At 48.1% G+C, this 20472-nt stretch overlaps 1 protein-coding gene across 1 annotated transcript in view; it reads left to right on the top strand.

Moving 5' to 3' along the window:
- The window catches only part of LOC133440515 (collagen alpha-6(VI) chain-like), a 71182-nt gene extending 55135 nt beyond the window's left edge, over window positions 1-16047 (top strand). Inside the window, exons 27-42 of the mRNA XM_061717788.1 lie at window positions 1712-1774; window positions 1881-1943; window positions 2011-2061; window positions 2159-2194; window positions 4410-4472; window positions 4573-4635; window positions 5445-5480; window positions 5634-5670; window positions 5749-5760; window positions 8585-9078; window positions 10383-10479; window positions 10651-11307; window positions 11391-11478; window positions 12028-12197; window positions 13688-13885; window positions 15568-16047. Coding sequence (XP_061573772.1) covers window positions 1712-1774; window positions 1881-1943; window positions 2011-2061; window positions 2159-2194; window positions 4410-4472; window positions 4573-4635; window positions 5445-5480; window positions 5634-5670; window positions 5749-5760; window positions 8585-9078; window positions 10383-10479; window positions 10651-11307; window positions 11391-11478; window positions 12028-12197; window positions 13688-13885; window positions 15568-15743 — 2304 coding nt within the window. The 3' untranslated portion in view covers window positions 15744-16047. The remainder of the gene's footprint in view (window positions 1-1711; window positions 1775-1880; window positions 1944-2010; window positions 2062-2158; window positions 2195-4409; window positions 4473-4572; window positions 4636-5444; window positions 5481-5633; window positions 5671-5748; window positions 5761-8584; window positions 9079-10382; window positions 10480-10650; window positions 11308-11390; window positions 11479-12027; window positions 12198-13687; window positions 13886-15567) is intronic.
- The last annotated feature ends 4425 nt before the right edge of the window (window positions 16048-20472 follow it).

A 20472-nucleotide genomic window follows, 5' to 3' on the forward strand; every position in this document is an offset into this window, starting at 1 on the left:
CTGTTAGCTTTAGTTCAGGTACCAGGGCCCCAGCTACGCTAGCTGTTAGCTCTACGTTTAGTTCAGGTACCAGGACCCCAGCTACGCTAGCTGTTAGCTTTAGTTCAGGTACCAGGCCCCCAGGTACGCTAGCTGTTAGCTTTAGTTCAGGTACCAGGGCCCCAGGTACGCTAGCTGTTAGCTTTAGTTCAGGTACCAGGGCCCCAGGTACGCTAGCTGTTAGCTTTAGTTCAGGTACCAGGGCCCCAGCTATGCTAGCTGTTAGCTGTACGTTTAGTTCAGGTACCAGGGCCCCAGCTACGCTAGCTGTTAGCTCTACGTTTAGTTCAGGTACCAGGACCCCAGCTACGCTAGCTGTTAGCTTTAGTTCAGGTACCAGGGCCCCAGGTACGCTAGCTGTTAGCTTTAGTTCAGGTACCAGGGCCCCAGGTACGCTAGCTGTTAGCTTTAGTTCAGGTACCAGGGCCCGGACCCCAGCTACGCTAGCTGTTAGCTCTACGTTTAGTTCAGGTACCAGGACCCCAGCTACGCTAGCTGTTAGCTTTAGTTCAGGTACCAGGCCCCCAGGTACGCTAGCTGTTAGCTTTAGTTCAGGTACCAGGGCCCCAGGTACGCTAGCTGTTAGCTTTAGTTCAGGTACCAGGGCCCCAGGTACGCTAGCTGTTAGCTTTAGTTCAGGTACCAGGGCCCCAGCTATGCTAGCTGTTAGCTGTACGTTTAGTTCAGGTACCAGGGCCCCAGCTACGCTAGCTGTTAGCTCTACGTTTAGTTCAGGTACCAGGACCCCAGCTACGCTAGCTGTTAGCTTTAGTTCAGGTACCAGGGCCCCAGGTACGCTAGCTGTTAGCTTTAGTTCAGGTACCAGGGCCCCAGGTACGCTAGCTGTTAGCTTTAGTTCAGGTACCAGGGCCCGGACCCCAGCTACGCTAGCTGTTAGCTCTACGTTTAGTTCAGGTACCAGGGCCCCAGCTACGCTAGCTGTTTATACAAACGATTAGTTCAGGTAAAAACATTATTTTCAGGTGGAAACATTTAGTTCAGGTGGAAACATGGTGGGATTAGAGGGTCCAGTTAGGGTTTTGGTGAGATTATTATCATATGTATCTCCAGGGTGTCCCAGATTCTTGCTGCTCTGACTCTGACTATGTTCTGGTTCTGGTTCTGGTTCTGGGCTGTTTTGGGAGAAATCTCACTTATGGTTCGGGAGCGGTCGGCTGTGCAAAGATAGATATGAATACATTTATTAAAAGCAGTGCACACAAAAAGACTCACACACAATTGCCCTTTCGCTAGGATAACTCTGTGTCAAGTTATCCCCCGCAAATGACAAAACAACAGACAATTACACAGGGGCTAGGCGATGTAGCTCTTACCTTAACACAGAAGGACTGGAGAGCCGGAACAGTCCAGGTAGAGTAGCGATAAAAACCCCGGCTGGGCGTCCGTGCACTAGACCCACAGCTGACTCTGATCCGGATTTCCGGCTCTCGCGTCTTTATACCTTTCTACTCAGAACCTTGCGGAGGGAGTTGCCCCTTCAACCCCCTCCTGCCAGTTCCCACGCTAAGGCTTGGCTCACACGGGACTTAGCTTCCCGTGTGAACAAGTGCTTCTCTCACAGTTACATTAAACAACAGGTGCATAGCTGATATGACTGTTTTGAGAATCAAGGACATTTCAGGACACAAAACTTATTTTTTCTTCCTTCAAGGGCGGACCAGGAACCGCTGGAAACCCCGGATCATCCGGACGGCGCGGTGGAACCGGACAGAAGGTGCGTGACGTCATCTCATCAGATCTGAGGTCATAGGTCAAAGGTCACAGGTCCTACTGGACCTGGGGGGCCTCTAAAGCTGAGTACTAACGTCTGGTCCTTGCAGGGCCAGCCCGGAGACTCCGGGGACAAGGGGGTCCGAGGACCACGAGGACCCCGAGGAATGCCGGTGAGCAAGTTTCCACAGGTTTGTTTACGGCTGATGTTGAGTTTCTGACGTCTGGGCTGTGATTCAGGGGGAAGACGGACGGGACGGTTACGGACCCGCGGGAACCAAGGGGGCGAAGGTACGAGTCCCCGGAGAGACCCGGGTCAGGAACTCTCAGAAACTCTGGTGTTTAAAAACGGTTCTGGTAACGGAGACGTGTCGCTGTGTCTTTACAGGGAGATCCTGGTTTCCCCGGTTACCCCGGTCTTCAGGTGAGTCCCTTCCCCCATGATCAGAGGGGGACTGCAGGCAGGTGGAAGCAGCAGTGGGATGATCAGAGGGGGAAACTGCAGGTGGAAGCAGCAGTGGGATGATCAGAGGGGGGGCTGCAGGTGGAAGCAGCAGTGGGATGATCAGAGGGGGGGCTGCAGGTGGAAGCAGCAGTGGGATGATTAGAGGGGGGGCTGCAGGTGGAAGCAGCAGTGGGATGATTAGAGGGGGGGCTGCAGGTGGAAGCAGCAGTGGGATGATCAGAGGGGGGGCTGCAGGTGGAAGCAGCAGTGGGATGATCAGAGGGGACTGCAGGTGGAAGCAGCAGTGGGATGATCAGAGGGGGGACTGCAGGTCATTATGAAGCTCCTGAAGCTCCGGCCTGCAAACGCGCACAGAATAGATTCCAGTCAGAATTATGGTGATCAGCTTCCCGACTGAAACCTACATTCTTAAGTCCTGCAGGAGACCTAAGGGGTCATTCTTAAGGTCCTCATGATTTAACTTTTATATAATAAAATAATCAGGGCTGTCAAAGTTAATGTGTTAATAACGTGTTAACTTAACGTCCTCTTAACGCCAACAATTTTTTTAACGCGCGATTAACGCGCAGGATTAAAACAAAAAACAAAAAGGCGCATTCTATCATTTCTGGTGGTTGATGGCACCGTAGTTTGGGGAAAAGTATGGTGGATTACTGCGAGAACTATTTTGAAAAGTGAGGAAAGATGGAGAATGAAGAGGGACTTTTGAACGGCAAGTTCACTTTCAAAAAGATGCCAGATGTCGATTTGAAATGAATTACCATTGAAGTACGTCGAGTCTCAAATACCACTTGCAGCCAAACACACGACCGATGCAGAGGTCTGGGACGTCCCCGTCTCTGGTGGAGGTCTGGGACGTCTCTGGTGGAGGTCTGGGACGTCCCCGTCTCTGGTGGAGGTCTGGGACGTCTCTGGTGGAGGTCTGGGACGTCCCCGTCTCTGGTGGAGGTCTGGGACGTCTCTGGTGGAGGTCTGGGACGTCCCCCGCCTGGTGTCGGATGTGAAACTGTGGACGAGCCCTGGAGAGAAGAGAAAACAGGGAGGAGGTGGAAGAGTAACCTCATCTGAGGTGCTTAGGTTGTTGTTTTTAATAAAGCCCCGACTGCACAGGGGAGCTGTGGGATAAAGCTATCCGTAGCATACGATCTAGCACGCCTTGTGCTAGACTAAAACTTATTCAATTCAAGGTGCTGCATAGAGCCCACCTATCAAAATCCCGATTATCTGAAATATATCCGAATGTTGCAGACCTATGCGACAGATGCCAGGGTTCTCCCTGCAATTTAAGTCACATGTTTTTCTCCTGTCCTAGGTTACAGAAATTTTGGAGTGATTATTCTGTGATCTTGTCTAAAGTTCTGGGGGAAAAAGTTGTTATGGCCCCTCTCTTAGCAATATTCGGACTCTCTGTTGACTCCTCACATATCAGCCCCACACAGTCAGAAGTATTGGCTTTCACATCCCTTTTAGCTAGACGTCGTATCCTACTCTCATGGAAATCCCCCAAGTCTCCGTCTATTTCTCTTTGGCTTAGTGATGTTATGTTTTTTCTCAAATTGGAAAAGGTGAGATACTCAGTAAAAGACAACTCAGCTAAATTTGTTCATAAATGGCAATCCTTGGCAATCCTTCATAGATTACTTTAACTCGTTGAAGACTCTACCCAATTTTCTTTTCATTTCTTTTATTTGTTCTTATTATTGTTATTTATGTTGCATTTTATGTTTTATTTATTTCCATTTAATGGGATATCAGTGATGGGCATTTGCATTTACCACTGCATTTGTTTTTTTGCACGCCACTTTTGCTCATCCATTACTTTCCTCCATTGATCATTTCTTGCTCATCTGTTTATTTATTATTTAACGCTACAGAGACTCTGTTCCTTAGTTAAGTTTTGTGTGTTTAAAAAAAAACGGGACAATGTATAATGTATAACGTGTATCTTTGATTACATGTTTCCATGTTATCATTTTATGTTGTTTTTTCTAAAAAGATCAATAAAAAAAATAAATAAAAAATAAAGCCCCGACTGCAGGACGCCGGCGGTCCATATGTGTCCAGATGTGTCCAGATGTGTCCCGGGGCTGCTGGGAGATCCTGCAGGGATTCCTGGGCATATTCATGTTATGAAAAGGAAACCTGAGTCCACGTGTTTGGTTTTGTTCTGCAGGGCGAGGACGGCCAGCAGGGACGCAAGGGACAACCGGGAAAAAACGGGAACCGCGGTCGCAGGGTGAGTCTCTGGTTCTCTGCTGGGATTGGTGATCGTTTCCTCGGCGCCGGGATTGGTGAGCGTTTCCTCGGTGCTGAACTCTGTCTTCCTGTCCCTGCAGGGAAACTCAGGTCTGCCGGGCGAACAAGGGACGGGCGGAGATCCGGGACATGATGGACACCCGGTGAGTGTAGAGGACAAACCTCCAACCTGACCTTCGTCATGGTGGGATTACAGGTTCCAGTCAAGGTCAGGGTTTTGGTGGGATACGAGAATACTGGTTGGAATCATAAACCAGAGCGTCATCCACATAGAACTTGACGTCAGTATTAACTAACACCAGATGAATCGGAGCATGTGGGAGTGAAGAGTCGGGGGTCCTTACACAGAACCTTGTGGTTCTCCTTTGCTGGTACATTCCATGTTTCCATGGTGATGGTCGGCCCCAGATTCCTCCGAGTCCAGAGATGGAAAAACAACTAAAAACTTGACTCATAAAGTTGTCATTTGGGAACGCCTCCTTATCATTTATATTCACCGTACGAATTGTTACAGATTACTTTGTAATACTGAATTTGACCCGGTCTTTGTAAGTTTTGACCGTATAGAAACGTAATTCTTGCCATTGTAAGAATGAGATGTACCTGCTGAATTCTACTACTTTTTAACAACTGCTGTTTTTTATTATTTTACCTCTTTTCTTATCATTATTTCATTTTATTTATTTACTGTTTAATTGTGTCTTGCTGCTCTTGCACTTTGAATTACCTTGTGTTGAATTGTGCTATGCAAATAAACTTGCCTTGCCTTATAGTTATAACAGGTTTCCATGGTAACCCTTGTCCTGAGAGGGATCACAGGTGTCCAGTTTATACCAGATTAAAGTTTAGGGTTAGAATGTCCTGGTCTTCAGTTGTGTAGAGAATCTGCAAGTCTCGTTTTTCTTTTTGAGGATAATTGGTTTGAAACGTTCCGATTATTATCTCTTCGTAGGGCCAACGAGGACCTCCTGGAGTCAGAGACATGACGGTAAGTCCTGCTGATTTTCTCACCTGTCGGTGCTCTCACCTGCACACACTAACAACCTCTTCACCTGTCGGTGCTCTCACCTGCACACAGTAACACCCCCTCACCTGTCGGTCCTTTCACCTGTCCACAGTAACACTCTCTTCTCTGTTGCAGGAGTGTCAGCTGGTTTCCTACATCAGGAAAAACTGCGGTGAGTAAAAACCCCCTGGCGAGTTTCAGGATCTCCGGAGGAGGAACCTTCATCTAAAACTCTGTTTTCCTCTTGCAGCTTGTTCCTTCGGTACGTAGAGACGTCCAGAACCAGAACCAGAACCAGAACCCACAGAACCCGCTGCTCTCCCTCCATCTGTGTTCTTCAGACCGGGTTTTGTGTTCATGGCTGAAGGCGTTGGGGCCCTCAAGGGCCCTCAAGGGCCCCGACAGAGGTGCCCCCCCCCACCTTGTTGCTTTTCAGCTCGCTAAAGGAGGGAAGTGGAAAATTCCTACGACTGAAGGTCGACAACATTGTTTACATTCTATGACGACTATTTCCAATCCAGTTTCTCCATTCCTCCAGATTCCCTAAAGCAGGGGTCACCAACCTTCTTGAAACGGAGAGCGACTTCAAGGGCACGGAGTAACGCAAAAGGCTACCACTTTGATAAAACACTTCTGAAATAAGAAAGTTATACATTTTACCTTTAATTTAACATTATTATTAATGGAGACACTAATCGTTAATGATTCATCAAAAATGATTATTAATTAATATATTAATTAAATTAAATTAATATGTAATTTCTTATTTACCTTTTCAAGAGTTTCATTTTCAAATGATCACTTCCACAACATTTTGCAGGAAAGTTTTTTTAATTTTCAAAAGCCACAGTTTTGATCAAATTATGAACTCTGAACCATGTTTGTAAAAATGATCAATAATATAAGATTTAACAAAAAATAACTCCTTTTAAAATAAATCTTATCACATTTGTACTAATCACTACATTTGCAGCCATTAAAACAAATTATCATGTCCGTTAAACTTAGTAACACATCTGTAACAGTTTTTCAATATTTTACTTTTAATGGTACGTTTTCTTCCTTTTTTCCGTCATTTTTTGTCTGCAGAACCCGCTTCTGTCTGCTCCGCGCTCCGAGCTCGTCTCAACAAAGCTGTGGTTGTGCGCGCTAGACGGACCACTTATGGTTCCGCGTTATATCGATGCAGAGACTACGGCGTAGGGCACGCGGCGACGCGCAACGTACGGTGCACGTCACCGCGTACCGTATTTTCGCGACCATTCGGCGCACCGTGTGGAAAGGCGCACCCTCATTTTTGTGTGTCATTTTTAGATTTAAAACATACATATGGCGCACCGACCCAAAAGGCGCAGTCTACAGAGCAGAGCTGCACACACGCGTGCCGCAAAACACGCCGGCCGGAAAACACACACACCCGCTGCAGAACGCACACACATGCAGAACGCACACACAAGCACACAAGCGCTTATTTAAAAAATAGAGCGGGAGCAAAACCTCTGTTTCTGCATTAAAGAGCTCCACCAATTCAGCTGCGCCAGTCCGAATTTCCTCGGTGTCAGTCACTTTCTGCACAACAGTAAATAAACTTTTCATACCCCGTTGTGCGGATCCTCCACCGCGCAGAGCCCGTCTCTCCCCAGCGGGGTGGAGCAGCGCACAGCGGCTTTAACCGGGAATGTGACCTGTTCGGACCGAAGCCCCCCACCTGTATGGGAGCAGTGGCTCCCGGGGAAAGATCAGCGGCATTTCGGCCGGATCTGCCCCGGGGATGGTGTACCCTGGCCCGGCAAACCCGCGGCGGGAGCCTGGCGGCTCCTGAGCGCATCCTCTGCATCTTGGTTACCGGAGATCAAACCGACAGATTTGCCTGAAAATCTCGCAGGGTGAAGTTGATCCGACCTGGGACAGACCCCTGAAATCTCTGCTCGCAAAGCGGCCGGGAACCAGGTCATCGGACCCCGCTTGGGGAACCAGGAAGTCGGCTGCAGCAGCGCCCATCACCGCGCTGCTCCAGCCGCTGCTTTAACCGGGGAACGTGGACGGTTCCGACCAGCGGGGACCGGAGGAGCCCGCCTGCACTGTTGTAGGGGCTCCCGGGGAAAGAGCACCGGAATTTCAGCCGGATCTGCCCCGGGGAACCGGCGATCGGACCCGCAAACCCACGGCAGGTGCTTCCTCGGTTCCCGACATGCAAAACACACGCGCGCTGCAGAACAAGTGTGCTTATTTAAATAGAGCGGAAGCAAAACTTAGTTTGATTGTATTTTATTTCACTTTACACATCAAGCAAATCCTTAAACGTTTTCATCATCTGTTTCGCATTAATCAGCTCAGTGGAGTCTCATTCACGTCGCAACTCACCGGGGCTTCCCCCGCCCCCTTCTCTTTTTACCATTCACATGGTGGCCGGCCTTACATTACCGTAATTCAGGTAATAGACATGGCGCACCGTTTCTTAAGGCGCCCGGCACATTTGAAAAAAAAAAAAAAAAAAAAAAGTTGCGCCTTATGGTCGCGAAAATACGGTACCCTACGCCGTAGGTTCTGCGTTGGTGTAACACGGAACCCTAAATCAGCCTTGACCCATATTACGTCAGCGTACTATGGTACGTACTTTTTTCATGATTTATATATATCCTTTTTTTTAATATACGTTTTTATGTATTTATTTTTGAATTTACATCACTGTGAATGTAATTTCAAAAGAATAGCAACACAATTAAAGACAATTTTAGACAGAGCTAGTTCGTGATTAGTGCTATTTTTAGAACTGGCCTGCGGGCGACTGATGTGGTCGCTGCGGGCGACCTGGTGCCCGCGGGCACCGGGTTGGTGACCCCTGCCCTAAAGAGTATTTCCAATCCAGTTTCTCCGTTCCCTCCAGATTCTTTGACGACTATTTCCAATCCAGTTTCTCCGTTCCCTCCAGATCCTCTGACGACTATTTCCAGCACTGTATATAGTTATAACAGGTTTCCATGGTAACTGGTAACCCTAACTGGTAACCCCATGGTAACCCTTGTCCAGACTGGTTCCAGATTCCCTGACGATTATTTCCAACCCCGTTTCTCCGTTCCCCCCAGAACACTCGGGCTGCCCCGCCTACCCCACCGAGCTGGTGTTGGGTCTGGACATGTCTGACGACGTGACCCCGGCCGGGTTCGAGCGGCAGCGCGCGGCCCTGCTGGCGCTGCTGGAGGACATCACGGTGGCCGAGAGCAACTGCCCCACCGGGGCCCGCGTGGCCGTGGTCGGCTACAACGGCCACACCAAGCACCTGATCCGCTTCCACGACTACCGCCGCAAGGCCCAGCTGGCCGACGCCGTCCGGAACATCGCCCTGGAGAGGACGTCCAGCCGCCGGCACCTCGGCGCCGCCATGCGCTTCGTCGGACACAACGTCTTCAAGCGGGTCCGGGCCGGAGTCATGATGAGGAAGGTGGCCGTGTTCTTCACCAGCGGGCCGGCTCAGGACGTCAACGAGATCTACACGGCCGTCATGGAGTACCGAGCCCTGAACATCATCCCGGCGGTTATCTCTCTGAGGAACGTCCAGGAGATCAGGAGAGCCTTTGAGGTGGGTGGTGTTGTATAAACAAAACTGAATTGAACAGAATCAGTCACTACGTTTACGTGCAGTATCAGAAAGTGGAATTGTTGCCTTAATCTGGCCGATATTACGTTTATGTGCATAAGCATCAACAACCGTCACCGGAAGAAATGCATGCCACAAAGTACAGGCACTGAGCCGGTGGGCAATAGGTTTGCCCACCGGCTCAGTTCCTCTCTCCTGGGGCAACTCCAGGGTGGAACAGAGTCCAACCCCTCTCTAGGAAAAGCCTGAGCCTGAGCTATGTGTCCAGATGAATCCGTCTATATCTAGCCAGGACTTTTCACTTCTGCACCAGCTCAGGCTCCTTCCCCACCAGAGAGGTGATGTTTCTCCTCCCTAGAGCCAGTTTCTGCAGCTGAGGACCAGACCGTCAGGTCTTAGGCCACTACCCAGCTCACAACCCGACCCCTAAGGGCCCCCCCACAGGTGGTGAGTTCATGGGAAGGGGGACCAACGTCTCCTTTTTGGGCTGTGCCCGGATGGGCCCCCATGGGTGCAAGCCATGCCACCATGCACTTGCCATCAAGCCCAAACCCCAGGCCTGGCTCTAGAGAGAGGCACTTTTTGTCTGGCTCCTCACCAAGGACTCGTTTGTCTTGGGTTGACCCTACCAGGGGCATAAAGTCCCGGACAACTGAGGTCCTGGGATCACTAGGAGGTTCAAACCCTTCCCCATGGTAAGGTGGCGACTCAGTCGTCATGGATGTGGAGTCTGACTATGGAGATGTTGAAGAATAATACAAAGTCCAGTTCAGGAATCCACTGTGGGATTGAGAGATTTTATTCAGCCGGCGGTGAGCAGACCTACACAGACGCAGTGTCTTGGTCAGTGTGCTGACCTCGAGTGATTTTGTAACAAGGTTTTTATACAAGAAGTTGAAAGAACAAAAGGCAGGAATAAACAAACCAAGTGAGAGACAAAAAGTAATTTACAGTCAGATGTGATCTGTGGCCAAATGTCATTATTATTTGGCATGACTGTCACAGACTTCTAAATTACCCCTCGGGTGTTCTCGTGATTCATGTCTGTTTGAACCAACTTCCAAGGTGTCGTCTTCTGCAGGGGGGGTAGGAAGCTGGGTAGGAAGTTGAAGCTACTTCGAAGGTGTTGAGTCCAGTTCAAAGCCCTGCAGGGGGTAGGAAGCTGGAGTTTCCCGTGACAATGTGTCTCAACAGAGACCAACACTGTTTCTTGGACCAGACTGTAAATACGTTGACTGTCATATTTATAGTCCTATTTTGGTGAAACGTTGTCGTCTTCCTCTCAGATGGACGACTCGGGTAACTCCATCTTCAGCGTGTTGGGGAGGCAGCAGGACCTGATCACCGACCTGAAGAGGGTCAAGAACTGTGCAATCTGTTACGGTAAGAACCGCCGAAGCCCCCAACTTCAACACCACGACAAGAGGGAAAGACATCAGCAATGGCCTTAGAGAACCTGTTGACATTGGCTACGGTTACATGATGTTTTTTAATTCTGAATTAATTATTCCGAATTAAATAATTCCGAATTAAACTATTTCCTTTCGTCCCCAGACCCCTGCTCGCGCCCGGAGGAGTGCTCCTTCATCCAGAAGGTGGAGCAGCCCCAGCAGGTGGACCTGGACCTGGTCCTGGTCCTGGACGGGTCCAGGGAGGTCCAGGCGGACGAGTACGCCGGCACGCAGCAGCTGCTGGGGTCGGTGGTGGAGCGGCTGGCCGTCGGCCCCTTGAGCAGCCGGCCGGGGAACCGGGCCCGGGTGGCGGCGGTCCAGCAGGGCTCCGGCCAGACCACCAAGCTGGAGTTCAACCTGCAGCGGTACCAGAGGCCGGAGCAGGTGAGGGAGCACCTGCTGGGGAACACGCGGCAGCAGGGCGGCGCCGCGGCGCTGGGCCGGACGCTGGACTTCGCCCTGAAGGAGGTGCTGCTGAAGGCCGGCGGGCCGCCGCGCCGCAGGAAGGCGATGCTGGCCGTGGTGGGCGCCGAGACGGCCTACGGGGACCGGGCCCGGCTGCGCTACGTCTCCCAGAAGGCCAAGTGCGACGGCGTGGCCATGTTCGTGGTGACGGTGGGCGACCGCTACAACCGGACGCAGGTGGAGGAGCTGGCCAGTCCGCCGGTGCAGCAGCACCTGGTGCACCTGGGCCGGCTGAGGCCGGAGGAGCAGGGCTACGCCCGCCGCTTCTTCAGGGTCTTCCTCTCCACCATGCAGAGTAAGATGTGGGCGACGTGCCGAGGTTCAACTGCACGTACTTTTACTTGAGCCAGACGTCTGAGTTGTTGTGTGATGTTCCAGGTGGAGTCAACTCGTACCCTCCACCGTCCTCCAGACGGACCTGCGACCAGCTGAGACCCCCGAACGGAGGACAGGTGTTCGTCACCGGGTAAGTTCCTGATCGACGGAGTCTCCTGTGGACCGAGTCCGTCTGAAGGAACGTTTGACTTTTCAACTAAACTTCCTTTTATTGCCACACGGCTCGGCCGGTAGAATTAGCTTCACGGTGCAGGTGGAGCTGCAACAAAACACCACAACGTACAAAAGACCGACGTTCTTCAGAGGAAAAATACAGAGCAATAACAAGCAGACAAAACTGGACAAGGAACACAACAACATATCAGACAGGACCACCGAAACAGGACAAGGAATTAAGCGTTTAGTAGTTGTACGGCCGAGGGAAAGAAAGAGTCGTTGTATCTCTTCTTCCTTTTACCCAGTGACTTATAAATAATCCTCCTCTGGGAGGATAGTTAACAGGGTGTGACGGGGTTAAACAGATAGTTAGCAGGGTGTGAGGTCCTCGGTTATTCTAGTTAGTGTGATGGTTGGTGTTTGTAAAGGGAGTCCAGTGTGGGGAGTGATTTTGGAACCCGTTTTAATGATCCTGTCCAGTCTGTGTAGTGTATGTTTGAACTGATGACGTGTTTGTGTGCAGGCAGGGACAGGTGGACATAGACGACTTCAGGGAGGAGGAAGTGGCGGAGGAAGAAGAGGAGAGGTTCGAGGAGCAGTCGAGGGGACAGACGCAGACGGGACAGCTGGACGTCATCGAGACGCTGATCCGGGGAGACATCGGGACCCAGATCGCCACCGTGGAGTTTGAGGGTAATGAGTTTACGAGCTCCGTCCTCGTCAGACTGCAGGATTCTGGGAACGTTTCAGACCAGGATTAGAAACAACCACCGATGTGGATCTAGAGACGATCCTGGAGTCCTGGAGACGGTCCTGGAGATGGTCCTGGAGACCAACCGTCCGACCTCGGTGGAGGTTTGGAGCCTGAACGGCCAAAAAAACACGAAAGAACCACATCGTCTGCAAAAAGTAGATACCTAATCCTGAGGCCACCAAACCACCAAACTCTGCTCCTCGGCTGCTCCTGGAAACTCTGTCCAGTAAATTCAGTGGAGAAAGTGGATTTTTGTTGCCTTAATCCAAACGATATGAAGTTTTAAAAGTCATGTATACACCTTATGGCTTAATTATGGTTATTAGTGCTGGGCGGTATACCGGTTCATACTGAATACCGGTGTTTATTTTTCTTATGATATTAATTTTTCATATACCGAACAATTAATAACGGCGTTGTAATATAAGGAAATAGACTGGCCACTCCGTAACTGTTGCACCACAAACATAAATCGTTGGCCAACCAAAAAGTAACCACATAAGAATTTTACCAACATTCACCAGGAGGTGGAACCAAAACTTATGGCTGAATTCTGGTTCTGCGTTAAACCTACTCCGTAGCTACGCCGTAGCCTGCTAGCACCTCCCAAAAAATGGAACTACGACCCAACGCAGACCGAGAGGCTGTGATTGGTTCGATTGGTAGCAACGCATTTCCGGTTCGTGAAGCAGTCGTGAAATTTCAGCCTCTTTTCTTTCAGCGCTCACCGCTTTGGGGTTGTTTTTGTTTTTTGCACAATAGTTGTCCTCATCTCTTTGATTCACTGTGACCAGAAAAAAACGGAAGCTAAACAAAGTATCAAATAGTGCTCTGGGGGGTTTTTGCACCGCGGAGAAATGGAGTGATGGAGAAGTCTGAAGGTTCACGACGGCATCACGGTGACGGCGTAGGCTCTGCGTTGGTTTAACGCAGAACCTTACATCAGACATTAGCCGGGCTCTAGTCCAACCAAACTGAAGCTCTTGAGATCGGGCTTTTAGTGTCAGATAATGCCAGTTTTTCTAAATCAGATTTTGAACCATGTCCACCCCGGTTGACGGCCCGGAACCTGAAAAGATAATTTCATGTGGAACCAGTTTAATCCAGGATTCTCCGGTGATAAACCCATAAACCCACCCAGCAGGGTGCCGGGGCAGAACTGGACCCGGGTAGTCCGGCTGCAGGACTCCATTGGTTCTGGTCCACTGGTTCCAGACACCTGGAGCCAGATCTCAGACGGTCGTCTTACAGAACGAACACTAACTCCCATCAACAGTTTAGGACTCTGAAGCTTCCTGGAATCCTGGTAACCTGGTAATCATGCAGGTCTGACCTCTGACCTCTGTTCCCCTCACCTCTGACCTCTGTTCCCCTCACCTCTGACCTCTGTTCCCCTCACCTCTGACCTCTGACCTCTGTTCCCCTGCAGACGCTCTGGAGACTCCTCAGGTCGTCGTAGACCCTGAGGTCGAAGTCGACGTCTCTGACGTCTCTGACGTCTCTGATGTCTCCGATGTCTCCGATGTCTCTGACGTGTCCGACATTTCCGATGTCTCCGCCGCGGCCGCCTCCCCCTCCGGTCCCACCGGGTCGCTGCAGGAAGGCCAGGCCGCCTTCGTCTCCAGAGGTAAACTCTTCTCTCTGCCGCCGCCTCGTTTTGGTCCGGTTTAACCCGGAGAAACCTCGGGGCTGGACAGGGCCCGGGTCGTGGAAAGGTTCGGGCGTTGAACAGAAACCGTTCTCGTAAAGACACCTCAGGCGTTACCGGATCAGCCCGAATATAAGACGACCCTGATTATAAGACGACCCTGAATATAAGACGACCCTCTTCTTGAAGACTCAAGTTTGAAAAAAGACTTTTTGAACAGCAAATTCAATTTTTATACAGAAAATAATGACAGTACATCTGAAACAAATGATTATAACAATATATTCGAGAGAAAGAGCCTGTTATTTTGCCTCATTCCAACCATCATTTTGAAGTTTGCATCATAACTTCTCCTCAGCTGCCGGTTCACCTGCCGATCTTCCACACACTTTTCTCCAGATTGGAGAAACTACGTTTCTACATTTTCTGTTATCTCTTCTCTTTTTTTCTTCTCTTTTCCTTCTTACCGCTATTTTTTATTTTTATTCTTCGTGACGGGGGTTCGCTTTTACGACGGAGTATTAGGGCCAAACTAAGACGAAAGAAAATTGGAAATTACAAACTACTCTTCCACAAAACTTTATTCTCATAATATTAGGACTTGTTGTGATCGAATTGAATCACCCCGGGTTCTTTAATTGAGCTGGAAAAGGTAAATAAAGACACAAAAGACTGAAGACTGGGATAGAATTAAAGAAGGCCTCATGAGGGAGGGAGATACAGCAGAGCAGAGCTCTGGCAGCCTGCTTGTTCAATCGTCCTGCTGAATATCTGCCCCTTCCTGTCCTGAGAACAAGTTTTATTGCTCTTTAGAGAAAAGGGGAGAGGGGTGTGGCCCAACTTTTACGGCTGGGGCCCCTCTTATCTGTATCTGGTACAGCATGGTACTTTTCAGTGAAAGTCAGAGGAATGCACCTTATTTTTTCATACATAAAGATTTAGTTAACAGCACATGGAGTTTACATATTCAGTTTGATTTTAAACTATTCTTTATATAATCAATCATAACAGACTTTATTCTCATAAATTACGACTTTATTCTCATAATATTACGACTTTATTCTCGTATTATTACGACTTTATTCTCATAATATTAAGACTTTATTCTCATAATATTATGACTTTATTCTCGTAATATTACGACTTTATTCTCATAACGTTACGACTTTATTCTTGTAATATTACGACTTTATTCTTGTAATATTATGACTTTATTCTCGTAATATTATGACTTTATTCTCGTAATATTACGACTTTATTCTCATAATGATACGACTTTATTCTCGTAATATTATGACTTTATTCTCGTAATATTACGACTTTATTCTTGTAATATTACGACTTTATTCTCGTAATATTATGACTTTATTCTCGTAATATTACGACTTTATTCTTGTAATATTACGACTTTATTCTCGTAATATTATGACTTTATTCTTGTAATATTATGACTTTATTCTCATAAAATTGACTTTATTCTCGTAATTTCCCATTTTTGTTTGTCTTATGGCCCTAATACTCCGTCGTACGCGTTGACCTGGGGATTTAAGTTCAGCAGATATCTGGCGTTGTTAATGGGTATAACGTCGGTCACCGCTCTGTCGACCCGCCGGTCACCGCTCTGCCGACCCGCCGGGTCACCGCTCTGCTCTGTGTTCCAGACGTGTGCCAGCTGGGCGAGGACTCGGGCGACTGCCAGGATTACATCATGAAGTGGTACTTCGACGGCGAGCAGAACGACTGCGTCCGCTTCTGGTACGGCGGCTGCGGCGGCAACCTGAACCGCTTCGACACGCAGGAGGACTGCGAGAACCTGTGCCTGGTGGAGGCACGATGAGCAGGACGGCGGGGGAACGGCCCAGGAAAAACACGGGTCTTCAAGGAGAACCGGCGTTCTCCTTGGACACGCATGTTTGAGTCCAACAACGGTCCGCGCCGCGGACGCTACTAGACCCTACATATCTTCTTCTTTTAATACCAAACATGTCAGCGTGTGCAGCTGCTGACGACACGATCCGGACCCTGGCGGGTTCTGGTCGGACTGCAGCTTAGAGCCGTTTCTGGTTTAAACCCCATCAGATGATCAGTGGTCAATAATCAGAACTGATCTGTGAAGGTGAAGTTTACACGTAGCAGAACTAGATCAACTGGACCACCCGGACTGCTACCAGAAGAACTGTCACTTGTAAATGTTTGCAAAGGTAAATACGATGAACAGTTGTTTCCCGAGAAGAAACTACCGAACAATCGCCGACGTAAACTTGCAAATTTGTGAGAATTCGGGACTTTACAAACGTCAGAACACAACAACAACTACAACAAAGATGACGTAGAATTCGGGGCTTAATGAACAAAATTCCTTAACTTTGGCTTCTCTGGATTTGCAATTTGCAAGGAAACATTCACAAACTTATTATAATTATAAATGGCGGAGGCCATGAGTGCGAGGGCCCGATCAACGCTGCTCGCAGCTTTAATTATTATTATTATTATTCTTCCGCTAAATTAATTGCTGTTTTGGAGGCCTTAATATCCTCGAAAACTCACCAAATTTTGCACACACTTCAAGTGTCGCACAATAACAACAATAACAAAGATGAGGGAGAATTCGGGGCTTAATGAACAAAATTCCTTAACTTCGGCTTCTCTGGACTCACACATTTGCAAGGAAACATTCACAAACCGCGATTAGAGAGAATAAATGTGCCGTTTGTGAGTTCATCAAGTATTTTCCTGCACAGTCACCAGCTCAAGTTCTGACCCAAAGCCAGAAACGGCGCTGCAGCTGCAGATGTTTCCAGCTGTGCAGCTGAAAAGCTGCCACCATCACCTGCGTTTCCACTTCAATCCGTCACAAACCTCTCCGGAGGTTCACGCACCGCCGCTGCAACGGTTCAGGAGCAGGCGGGGGGTCGGGTTCTGGTTCTGGTTCTGGGCGGCACCGACCCGGGCGACAGTCCGGACCCACTGCAGCCCGGACTTTCAGCACCGGGTCTCATCTGCACCGGACAGGAACGATGACAACAATCGGACGATAATCGGACAATAATTGGACAGTAATCAAGGACAATAATGGGCCGGTAATTGAACAGTGGCAGCAAGTTTCCCTGCAGGTGACCCAGCCCTCAAGGGTTGCCGGTTCGACACCGTCCCAGGAGCAAAGCAGCAGGATGGTTAAAAGGGAAAAAAAAAACAGGCGACGTAAAGAAAACTGTCCGGTGTAAATCTGTTTTTCGGTGCAACGGCGCCCCCTGCTGCCGCCAGGACCCACTTCTGTTCAACGCTCAGTAAAACCCCCCACCTCCTTCACTCCCACCGGGACAAATGTCTTGTTTTTGCAGTATTTCAGGGTTTATTTTTGTCAACTTGTGGTGCTTTTTGCTGTACAAAGTTAGTATGTGAATAAAAAACCATGTGAACGGAAACCAGACTGAAGCGGTCGTGTCACCTGAGCCGCCGGGATCTGGGCGGGTTCGAGGACGAAGTCCAGCAAGACAACCAGGAGACTACACCCAGACGAGCGTCTGGGCTTCAGTCAGTCTGGTGTTAGCAAGACGACGATGTGAGAATTAAAGTTTATGACCAATAAAGTTTGTACAGCTTAGAAATAAAAGTATTTTACTCATAACGAGACTCCAACCTGTCATTCAGCTTCAGGTATACATGAAAGCAGCTGCTTTAGTTCACCACCGAGGAGCAGGTGAGTCCAGCTGTGGAACAGGTGAGTCCAGATGTGCAGGATTTGACCCGAGGATCAGTAAAAACTCCTTCATAATCAGCAGCATCGAAATACAGCCGGTCGAGCTAACCCAGCTAGCCAAGCTAACTCCTTTACAGGAGCCACGTGTGGTTTTATTAGGGCCCGAGCACTGAGGGTGCGAGGACCCTATTGTATCTGTAGTGCCTATAGAGGGAATGCGCATGATGTCACAAATGCGACTTCACAGCGGGTTTCGCCCACCGAGTGGCAAAAAGAGTGGCAGCGTAAACTTTCAGTTTGAGCAACAGGGAAACATCTAAAATGGGAAAGAGCTGTTGTCCCGATCGGTGCATCTCTAGCCAATATCCTCAGAAACTCCTAGCTGGCTCGCCAATATCCTCAGAAACTCCTGGCTGGCTCGCCAATATCCTCAGAAACTCCTAGCTGGCTCGCAAATATCCTCAAAAACTCCTAGCTGGCTCGCAAATATCCTCAAAAACTCCTGGCTGGCTCGCCACTATCCTCAGAAACTCCTGGCTGGCTCGCCAATATCCTCAGAAACTCCTGGCTGGCTCGCCAATATCCTCAGAAACTCCTAGCTGGCTCGCCAATATCCTCAGAAACTCCTAGCTGGCTCGCCAATATCCTCAAAAACTCCTAGCTGGCTCGCAAATATCCTCAGAAACTCTTAAAACCACTCAGATCTGAAGCAGAATGCGTGTATGTTTCAGATCTCGAGCCGACTTTTCTGATTTGATTTGATTTTTTAACATGATGCAAAGTTTGCATCGCAATAGTTTCCGAGACACTAATTAAAAAAGAGATGAGCCTCATCCACGTTTCACAGTAGCAACAGTCCTCTTTTCTCTTTTTTGCTTCTTAGACTCGTCAAAAAGCTCCAGGACATTATTATCGTTTAAGTGTAATTTTTTGAGTTCAGTTCCATTTTTTTCTCTTCTAAAGATTATAGAGGGAATGCGCATGTCACAGATGCAATTTCATAGTGGGTTTCGTCCACTGAGTGTCACAAAGACTGTCAGAAAGACTGAGTGGCAGCGTAAACTTTCAGTTTGAGCATATGGAAACCATCTAAAATGGGAAAGAGCTGTTGTGGGATCGACTGTACTCATAGATTTAGCAAGAAATCGGAGTTATCGTTTTACAGACTGCTGAAAAATAAGCTTAAGAGAGACAAATGGATTGCTGCAATTGGCAGAAACAACTAGATTCCAGGCAGTGAAACGTGGATTTGCAGTTCCCATTTTGTATCAGGTAATGTTGGATTTTTGGGTAACTAACGTTAAACGGTCAAATCATAAAGTTCGGTGTCCTCATCACTTTAATTTCACCAACAAATCCTGCCTTGAAGTCGGACCAAGCGTCAAGACGTTTGTACGCCTTCAAGCTTTGCTTCGTGTATTTCCCGGGCATAGAAATTAAGTCCATATAAAAATCAGGAAACTGGATTTGTGTCCAAATATTAATGTCCATGGACCACTGGTTCTTGGTAACTGTACCAAATATTAATGTCCATGGACCACTGGTTCTTGGGGTAACTGTACCAAATATTAATGTCCATGGACCACTGGTTCTTGGTAACTGTACCAAATATTAATGTCCATGGACCACTGGTTCTTGGTAACTGTACCAAATATTAATGTCCATGGACCACTGGTTCTTGGTAACTGTACCAAATATTAATGTCCATGGACCACTGGTTCTTGGTAACTGATGCTAATTTGAGCCCAGAATTGGCTGTTATCCCGTCTTCTCCACTAGTTGCAGACATTTTTGCTGATGTTTTGCCACTCAGTGCGAGTAAGGAGGTGTATTCCAGTGCGAAAGTGACGTCCATGCATATCCTCTATTATTATTATTATTATTATTATTATTATCATCATCATTATTATCGTTATTTTTATTATTATAAATGGTGGTGGCCATGATTGCGAGGGCCCGATCATTGCTGCTCGCAGCTTTAATTATTATTATTATTATTATTGTTCTTCCGCTAAATTAATCGTCTTTTTGGAGGCCTTTACATCCTCGAAAACTCACCAAATTTTGCACACGCTTCAGGTGTCGCATAAAATTACGTATTTATGGGCGACAGGCACGGGTGTACAAAAATGGGCTCGATAGCGCCACCTAGTTCATGTTTTTCGACGAGCCCCACAATATGCTTTGACCTACAGCAATGACATTTATGTGTCTGTTGTATCAGACAAAGCCCTACAAAAAAGTCTCTTGGACCCATGCTCTAACTCACATAGGAAGTCCAGCATTCTTTACAGAAAGTCATTTTTCATAAATTTTGGTCATTTCCAGGCCTCGTACTTTAACAAACTCCTCCTAGAGATTTGATAAGATTGACTCAAAACTTTGTTTGTACAATCTAAACGCATGGTTGATGCTAAATTACGAAGCTTTTAAGTTTCTACCAGAGGGCTCGACCGTAATGATGCAGCAAAGTTTGAGGTCCTTTTGAAGACTCGCCATGAAACACCAATGGGCTGTAACTGTCTGAACTTATGAATAAAAGAAACACAAGAAAGATTTTAATAATCTTTGCTGCTGATATTCAGCTGCTACTGACACAAAGGGTAAAAAAATAAACAATATGTTCCGATTTTGGTCTATAAAATGGTGATTAACTGTGAAAAATGTTGATCAAAGCCCATACTCGGATTTAAAGAAAAACACATTTAGCCCCAAATGGGCCCTGTGATGGTTGTGTGTGTTCTGTTCTTGTGTTTGTGTGTTTTAAGAGTGATGTGTGTTATAACCTCGGCTTGGAGCGGTGGCCGTGAGTGCGATGGCCTGATCAACGCTGCTCGCAGCTTTAATTATTATTATTATTATTTTT

This window comes from Cololabis saira, chromosome 3 (genome assembly GCF_033807715.1).
Source record: "Cololabis saira isolate AMF1-May2022 chromosome 3, fColSai1.1, whole genome shotgun sequence".
NCBI lineage: Eukaryota > Metazoa > Chordata > Actinopteri > Beloniformes > Belonidae > Cololabis > Cololabis saira.